Here is a 9,241-nt window from a genome sequence, read left to right as displayed (position 1 = left end):
AAACAACTAAGAATTTTACTTTATTCTTCTCCAAGAATTCTTCAACTAGAAGCATAAGTTCAAAAATCTAAGAATCTGATATAAAACCAATTAATTTCAAGATTCAAGCTTAATTGAAAAAGATATTCAAGAAGAGCTAAAACACTTTAGGATTTTAAGTTGCTAAAAAGAAAGGTCAATTGTCCATTCTATTATTCAAGAAGAATAAGCCTAATTCAAGAAATGTTCAAAAAGTACTAAAGCTTAGTCCAAGTTGGAGTTCTTATTCAAGAAGACTACCAAGGATTTAAAAGTAATTATAAGGCATTCTTTTCTCTTGAAAAAAGCCCTAGCCACCACCTACCTCTTCTTCTAACTTTAGGATTCTTTGTATTCTTGTTTTATAAATAGTTATTCTTTGTACAAGAAAAAATTGAAGTAGGGTTTGGGGTGACATCTAGTTAGCTTCTTTAAGTTTTTTTATTCTTTACTTTTCATGTTTTTAAACTTTTTTCAATTTATTTTAAGTTTATGTAAAGTTTATTTTCAGTTTTCTTTTAAATTCATGTTCTCTTTTGTTTTTAATTCAATTCAAGCTTTCTTAAATTTCTATCTTTGCTTTCAATTCAATTCAATTTGAATTTTCTCTGTTTAAGTGCTTTTAAATTATGCAATTCATGCACTTTAAGTTTTGTTCTTAATTTAATTAGAGGTTTCAAGTTTCATTCATTAAATTTAAGTTGTTTGCATTTAATTAAGTCTAATTTAGATTCTGTTTAATATGCTTTTTGTGTGTTTAAGGTTTTTAGGTTTAGGTTTAATAGTTTTTGCATGTTTTAGGATCTTGCATATTAGTTCAAGTTTAATTTACATGCATGTTTCTAAGTTCAATTAGTGAAGTCGCAATGGTTTCAATTTAATTTAAGTTGTTTAAGTTCTATTTGAGTTTCATCTTAGTCTTTGTAGTATTATTTGATTAGTTAAGTAGTTTGATTTAGTTCTTGCATATTAATTTTTCATCTTTTGGATATAATTAAAGGTAAACAATTACAATACTTAGTTCTTTTCCATATATTTAACCTCCGTAGGAATGATACTCTACTCATTTTATATTACTTGTTCTAATTCTATGCAATTACAGATTCTCAACCAAGATGATGACAAGAGTAAGGAATAGCAAGAAATCTATATCTGTCAAGGGAGCTTTCAGTCAAGTGTGGGCAATGTAAGGCAGATAGATTTGTAACAAAAAAGAACCCCTATGAATCGATGCAGGAAAAAGAATAAGGTGGTAATGATTTGATGATCTAAGATTTTTAGAGAACAATTTGTTTGAATTTTTTTTTGTTGCCATTAAACATACTCTGATAATATCGCTTTTAAAACCATTGAGCTATCTTTAACCTTTTTTTCTCAATGATGTTTTACCTACCCATTAGCTTGATCATAATAAGGGATTAAGTGAATTAATCTCTCCCTAAAAGTAGCAAGGAATTCCTTGCTTCATCATTGTCAAAGCCTATCGTTAGGTAAGTAGTTATAGCTTCGAATAACAAACCTATTAATGATATTTTCCTTAATTATTACCTTATCAGAATTTGGTGATTAACTACTTTTGAAGGTGCAACTTTTTGACCATTCAACGAAGTAACCTGTTGTTACTAGTATGAAAGTATGACACAATGATAAGATATAAAAACGATATGAAAAAAACATAAAAATAATATGGTTTAAAATTTTAATAAAAATCATTTATAAGTTTAATAAAAATAAAAATATATATTTTGCTTTTTTTTTTCTATCAATACAAAATATACAATTTTCATATAAATATGATATAAATACATAAATAATTAATGTTTTCCTGATATAAATGCATAAATTATCGAGGTAAGATTAAACTCAATGCATGTTCCAAAAACAATATAGGAGGCACTTGAATATGGGCTCATGATGATTAATAGGTTGCTTGACTTGTGTAAAAAAAAAAATAAAACCCTCCCAACTCTCAAAACTTAAAAGGCTACGAAACCCATTCTCTTACACTATGTTTGGATTAAAGGGAGGGGAAGAGAAGGAAAGGAAAGGACAATAAAGGAAAGTAATGAAAATAGAAAAACCTTTTCTTTGTTTGGATAAACTTTTAATTTAAAGAAAAAGAAAAAGATGAAAACTTAGTAATAATTGGTTTCTCTTGTAATTTTCACTTTTTTAATACTCCAATTTAAGGGAAAAGCTAACGAAAAGAAAACTAAAAAAGTTTTATTTTTATAAAAAGATTATTATATCCATATTTTTATTAAGACAATAGATTTGATTATATAACTAAAACTTTATACAAAAATATGTTTTTAATGAGTATTTTATATAACATTATAGTTTATAAAATATTTTATGATTTTTTAAGTCTTAACAACAAAACAAGTCAAATTATTGTCAGAATAAATTAAAAGATTGAATTAAACACAAAATTAAGAGTAAATTAATAACTAGCTAATATATTTTATCATATTAAATATGCTCAATTTTGTTTAAAAAGATTTGTTTATACAAGCTAAGTAGTCTGAAGATATATTTGTATATTATATGTTATTTTATAAAAAAAGTTATAGTTGAAAAAAATATTATAATGAATTATTTTCTTTCCTTTATAATATTTATCCAAACAATGGTTGTTATAATTTTTTTTCTTTATTAATTTTAATTATCCAAATAAGATATATATATATATATGTATATATCATTTTCTTTCTTTTAAAAACTTTCATTTTTTTTTTCATTTTCTTTCTTTTACTACTTTGTTACCCATGCAATACATGTATTATCTTACTTTATTAATTTACTTTTAATTATTATTCAATCAATTATTTTTCAATTGTAATTGAAACCTTTTTTTTTTAGGAGATTTAGTTTATGATATTGAAAGTTAAAAACTACTTATCATTTAATCTAATTATTTTTTTTATCTATTTAATAAGGCAATCATAAATAATTTATATGTGCAAAAAAATTTCTTTTCATGATGACACGTAAAATTATTTCTAATTTTATGTTATTTATCAAATAAATATATTTAAAAAATTATTAGCTACTCAAATTTTTAAAACTTAAAAAAGACAAAATCATATATATCTAATTATTTATGCTTGAAATTAATTTATAGTTAAAATGCAATGAAAAAAAATCCTATAAATTACGGTTAATTATAAGGTTTTTTAAAAAATCACAAATTATTTATTTAATTTCAATTGTTTTTTTTTACCAAATAATTTCATATACTTTAAGTATGATAATATTATTTATCATATGAAAAATATATAATTTTATATCAATTAAATCTTAGAAAGTTAGTTAAATAAATTTAATTTAATTAAGCTAATTAAAATAAATTAAGAAAATACGTATTTTTAAATTCATATTCATATTTGATTAATGAATGTTTTTCAAAATTCAAGCAAAGAAAAAAAAACACAAATTAACTATAATTTGAATATAATTTTTTTAACTTTATTAGAAAGTAGACTTATTCGTTAGTTGGATTATAAGTTGGATTTATGATTTTATGCATAACTTTTTAAATATGGATTCAAAATATTATTATATTAAAAAATTATTTAATTTTAAATTTAAAATATATTTAATATTATAAAATTTTAATATTTTAATAATAAATATAAATTGAATAGGTGATTTGAGTTTGACTTGAAATAGAATCTAAAATTTAAAAATATTTACAATTGAATGCCACTAAATTCACGGAGACTTCTTAATTTTTTAAATTCATATATTTTTTTAAAATTATGTTTAAGAAAACATCAAGTGCTAATTAAATGAGATTTTATTTGAAAAATAAAAAAAAATTAAATCAAATTAGATTTCAATTTATCCTAACTTTTTTATAAATAAAAAGAGTGTTACAACTTTGAAGAGGAATAAATATAGCATATTACAAATTTTTATACAAAATCCTAATTGATGTGCTAATTATATTACATACAAAAAAAAATGATTTCAAAAGTCAATTAGTTCTTGTTATTTGTAACAATATTTTGATATAAATAGTAAGTTCAAATCAATGTAATCAAGCAGATTATTAATGAAAGTGTTTTTGCATATTGTAAGAAAGTTGAATTAAGAGAAAAAATATTAATTACTTGAGTGAAAAGTCAAATATAAAGAAAAAAGGTTTATAGATAGTACTTACAAAATAAAACAAAAAAATATTTTCTGTAACTTTGCACCTTGTAATATATGAAAAAAAGCTAATTAAAAAAAATATTACCTAATTAAGTGAAGAGTTAAAAGTAAAGAAAATCGATAGACAACACTTAAAAAATATAATAATATATATATATATATTTATGTAACTTTACATCTTGAATATATATAAAAAAGTAAAGTTAAAGACTGTGTGCTTATTATAAGTACCTAAAAAAATGCTATTATAACTTTCATTTTTTAATAGAAAAAGAAAATGAGATAATACAAAAATTGAGAACAATGACAAAAAAAAAAACTAAATTGATGTTAAAGAATGATATTAAATAATCATGTATAAATTATTAAGAGATTAAATTTGATCATTTTAAATAATAAAAGATTATCATGAAGTCTATTAAGATAAAATTATATTTGATATTTTTAAAATTTAAGATATATATAAAAATTAATTGTAAAAATAAAACATATATATTATTGTCTTGATTGAAAACGATAGGTGAAATTTTTTATATTCCACAGGCAAACTTCACAATTATTAATACTATAATTTTAATTGTAAAAGTAACAAAAATATAAATATTTCAAAATGTAATACTAATTTCAGATGAAGAACAATTGTGCTTTTTCACTCATTATTTGGTCATTTAAAACTAATCTCATATCCAGACTCATATATAAAACTAATTATTAGAAAATTATTAGAAAATTAAATTTTAAAAATAAAAAGATATATTTAAAGGTGTATTTGGCAAATAAATATGATTTTTTTAGTAAAAAGAAAAGCTTTGGATAATTTAAAATTTTCAAAAATATAACTTAGAAAGATTTAGATAACCAATAATTTTTTAAACAAATTTATTTAATCTATAGATAAAAAATAAGAATTAATTTTATTTATTTAAATAAAATCTTACCAAAATAGAGAATAATAATTTTATTCCTTTAATTATTTTAAATCTAAATTGATATTTCGTTTAAATTTTAAAAATTTTATATAATTAAATAAATTTTAAAATTTTATTTTTTATAAAAATTTAAAATTAAGAAATATTTTATATCATTGTAAAAAAAATTTTTAATGATTTTTTGAAGTGTCAAAAAAAATTATTCACGCAAGCATTTGCATCAATAAATTTTATTCGATAATTATGTGATATATATATATATATATATATATGTATATATATTAGATTTATATGCATTCAAATACGGCCGTTAGGGTGACACTTAACTCCAAAATCAAACTTCCGAAAACCAAAACTACATCTAAAGTTGCTTTAAAGCGCAAAATCCCACACTGATTATTTAAAAAAAAAGGTATAATTAGATTAAACCCTAAAAATAAAAAAAAACCCAGCTTTCTTAATAATTTGGTCGTTCTCTTGAAAATGTTGTATATGTGAATGATGCAGATTGTAAGAGGAGGACGGCTATTCTTTTCGAAGCAGTCGGCAGCTCCTGGTTAGTGATTTTTTTCTTTTTTTTATTTTGTGTTAAATTAGTGGTATAACTCGATTCCATTTTTCAGCCGCATGGTTTGGTGAGGCAAGAAATATAGTGTGGCGTGGAAGATCATACGCTGCTTCTCTTTCTTCTGACTCTCCAAAGCGCAAAAAAGTCGCCAAGGATGAACGTCGAGCTTTGATCGAATCTTTTGTCACCAGGTCTGCTCTTCTCTCTTTTATTCTGTTATATTGTTCACCCACTGAGTTTGATTGAATAAGGAGTGTTTTTCTCTTGAAGATTAATGTTGCGGATTGCAATTATTATTATTCCTTTTGTGTTGATCAAACGAGGTCCTTTGTTCCCTTTCGCCTGCAAGAATGCTTTTTCTTATTAGCCTTTTACTTTCTGAAAACAAGTGCCAGAAAGCATAATCATACAAATCAAGTAAAACCTAGGCCGGCATAATATTTTGGCATTGGCAAAATGTCTTATTAGTGTCGATTTCCAGGCTGCTCTTGCATGATTCTGTATAGTTTTTTGATGATAGTGAAGGACAGCTACAGCAGTTGGGATATGCTAGCTTTTGGGTTTACACTAAAACATGCTAGGATTCCATACTTAGCAGTATTTAGACAAAATTATCCTCTTGAGTAAATCATCTTCTTAACTGGAATCTTGACAATTCGTGTATCTTTCCCTGTAATCCTAATTCAATTTGTCTCTTTGGATTGTGCTGGGGTTTGTCTTGGTATAGTACATTTCTTTCAACAATTAGAAACTAAGTTTGTTTTATTGAGTTTAGTTACTCTGAAATTCTAATTCATTAGTGCCTTAATTAGGACAGAATGATGATTTTTCTATTATCTTTTTCCAGGTATCGATCAGAGAATGCTGGAAAATTCCCAAATGCAACTGCAGCGAAAAAAGAAGTTGGTGGCTCTTATTATGTTGTTAGGAAGGTTCTTCAAGAGTTGCAATATAAATCGGAAATTTGTTCTGCAAACAGCAGTTATGAAAATTTATCAGCAAAAGTTGTCAATAAAGAGGATAAATCATATTCTGCAGTTGAAGTGGTCTCAACTGCAGCTGAAGTGGTCTCAACTGCAGCAGGAGTCCGAGGTGACACTTTCACAGAAACTATGGATTACAAGCAGCTGGAGGCCGACAAAGTTTATACCTCAGCTGAGAAGACATTTTCTGAAGGGGTTCTAAAGCCCCAAACTCCAGTAAGTGCGACTCATTTCTCTGGGTTTTGCCTTTGATGATAAATGCAGAAATGTATTTCTAATAGACAAGAGTCTGCTCTTAGTTGCAAGGGTACTTTGGCACTGAAAGTGTTTGGCATTTTTCTCAAGAAACTCAACAAATTTTATTGAAGTTACAGTTTTCAATAATATGGATTTCTTTCCTCACAATTTTCCTACTTGAATGCAGAAGCTTGTATTTAGACACTTTCTCATTCCTTGTGTCCTTCTCCATGTCATTAGTGAAAACAATTTATGAAGTTGTTTCCTCGAAATAATACATAAAAATTGTGCTTCTTAAGTATATCAATGAGACCTCTAATAACCTAATATTTCAGAATGTATTTCATTGGTCATACTTTTGGTGTGCCCCTAACCTCTTTTATCTTGTCCTTTGCTTTACAGGATGAATTTGTAACTTGCTGTCATACTCTTCAGTATAATTTTTTAAGAACTTAGCTATCCTAGTTTTATTTTCTATAAAGTTTATTTCACTGGTGCAAAAGCGGAACCTCTTTAAAAACCTTGTAATCTAATTTGTCATTTTACTTTCAGGATAGTAATTGCGGTTTTGTTTTAGAAGAAAATAGTGTGCTGAAAGGTGATGTTAAGCTTCTTGAGAAACAAGAGTATGATAAAGTAGAGGATGCTGGGATAGATAGTTCTGATAAATTTCCAGCGTTTCTGGACAAACAAAAAATTGTGGAAGCTTCTGATCAACATATTGAATCAGAAGAGTGTAAAACTGAGTCTCAGGGTGTTCAGCCAGGTTTTGGTGTAATAGAAGGTGATCTACTAAAAGAAGAAACTGAGGTTGGAAATGAAGAGGGTGAGGAAAAGGAACAAACTGTATCTAAAGAGTTACTAAACTCTGGCACTCCAGAGCTTAAAACTGAGCATCATGAACAATTCTGGGAAGAGGAAAAATTTGCAAGGCAAGTGTTCTTTTCCCTTAATGGCTCAACTGGTGTATGGATTGGGTTGTTATAGGTCCTAGATTCATGAATGAAAGTATGATGATGGTTGTGTCAATGTTTTGCACTTATCCGGGCTGATTAGAATGAGGTTGGAATAGGTCCTAGTTTTTTTAATACCATCAAATAATGAGGATGATGATTTACAGTTCTATCTATGAATGTTCTTGTCTGCTTTTATCAAGGTTCCTTTGCCTTGGACTAAGCTTAATATAACTTCCTCTTCGTATTATTTTGTGACCTTTTTATTCCTGTGTGGCCGATGGATGCATGCCGGATGTTATTCTCTCTAAATAGCTAGAAAGTTGTTTATTTTCCTGCCCAGAATTGCTAGAAAATGTTTGCAAATGTGCATGCATGTATATTTTCATCATAGCTCTAACACGAATATTACATTTTACCTTTTGCATGTAAATATCATTATATTTATCATTTTTGTAATAACTCAATCATGTACCAATTGAGTTAAGTTATTTTTGAAGTATTCTAGGAATGTGGTTCATATTCTCATTTGTATCTGAGGCATCATACTGGCTTGAATTTGATTGCTTTATCGTATATATATGCTTGATAGTCTCTTAGTCTGTATTATGTTTTTAATCTGTATTAGAAATTTACAAATGACTGACACCTCATGTGGGCATGTGGCTTGTCTTAGACTAACAAGAAATTTTGACACACTGCATCAAGGGAAACTGAACTGCATTGATATTTTATGCATATTCTATGTATCTTGTTGCAAATTGTTCTGCATATGCCTGTCCTACTTAAATGTATTTGCATATTAGATTCAAAGTATGCAACTGAAACCCAACCACTAAAGCCCATAAATAGACCTAAGTTTGGCTCTGGCTTTTACTGGACCCGTTATAAATAGCATCTCCGTTTTCCATTGAAATCATTTGCAATAAAATTTATTTGTGTTTCTGTTTATTTCGTGAATTCTCTGCCATTTCATTACTTGTTATTTGCTGTAAGATGATATGAAAAATTCTATTATCTAGGAACCTCCTTAGAGAGCAGAACGATGAAACAGAAAGTTCAAAAAAGTCAAGTCTCTGGGCAAACCTTAAGTCATTTGCTGATGGTATTATCAATAGATGGAGAAATCTGTGAATCTTTGTTGGCATCACTGGGAGAAAGCTGTAAGTTTTTGTCAGGTGTCATTGAAACTGTGTGATGTAAATGTTTTTGGCAAGATAATGGAAATATATAAAGATCAACAATGGATGTTTTGCTCCTTTTTTGTTTTCCTTTTCTTTGCTGTTGTCTCTTAATCTTAATTATATGCCTTTTGCCTTTCAATCAGTAATCCTACTGTTTGAAAAAAAAATGAAACTATGAAGTGTTGTTTAGTAACTGCAGTGGGCTTTGGCA

At 26.4% G+C, this 9,241-nt stretch overlaps 1 protein-coding gene across 1 annotated transcript; it reads left to right on the top strand.

Annotated features, from left to right (window-relative positions):
• The first annotated feature begins 5,411 nt into the window (after positions 1-5,411).
• Positions 5,412-9,106, top strand: LOC111282474 (uncharacterized). Its single transcript, XM_089746515.1, has 5 exons — positions 5,412-5,661; positions 5,729-5,864; positions 6,521-6,872; positions 7,446-7,825; positions 8,869-9,106. The coding sequence occupies exons 1-5, from the start codon at positions 5,604-5,606 to the stop codon at positions 8,978-8,980; spliced, it is 1,038 nt and encodes a 345-aa protein (XP_089602641.1). The 5' UTR covers positions 5,412-5,603; the 3' UTR covers positions 8,981-9,106.
• The last annotated feature ends 135 nt before the right edge of the window (positions 9,107-9,241 follow it).

This window comes from Durio zibethinus, chromosome 17 (genome assembly GCF_047325235.1).
Source record: "Durio zibethinus cultivar Kanyao isolate XHJ-2024 chromosome 17, ASM4732523v1, whole genome shotgun sequence".
In the NCBI taxonomy this organism is placed as follows: domain Eukaryota; kingdom Viridiplantae; phylum Streptophyta; class Magnoliopsida; order Malvales; family Malvaceae; genus Durio; species Durio zibethinus.
This window is presented reverse-complemented; position numbering and strand designations above follow the sequence as displayed.

Bases quoted from the DNA above. Each gene is read 5' to 3' on its own strand.
- LOC111282474 (XM_089746515.1), top strand. From the start codon at position 5,604: ATGATGCAGATTGTAAGAGGAGGACGGCTATTCTTTTCGAAGCAGTCG. The intron at 5,865-6,520 runs GTCTGCTCTTCT...ATCTTTTTCCAG, and splicing joins ATCGAATCTTTTGTCACCAG to GTATCGATCAGAGAATGCTG. The intron at 6,873-7,445 runs GTAAGTGCGACT...TTTTACTTTCAG, and splicing joins TTCTAAAGCCCCAAACTCCA to GATAGTAATTGCGGTTTTGT.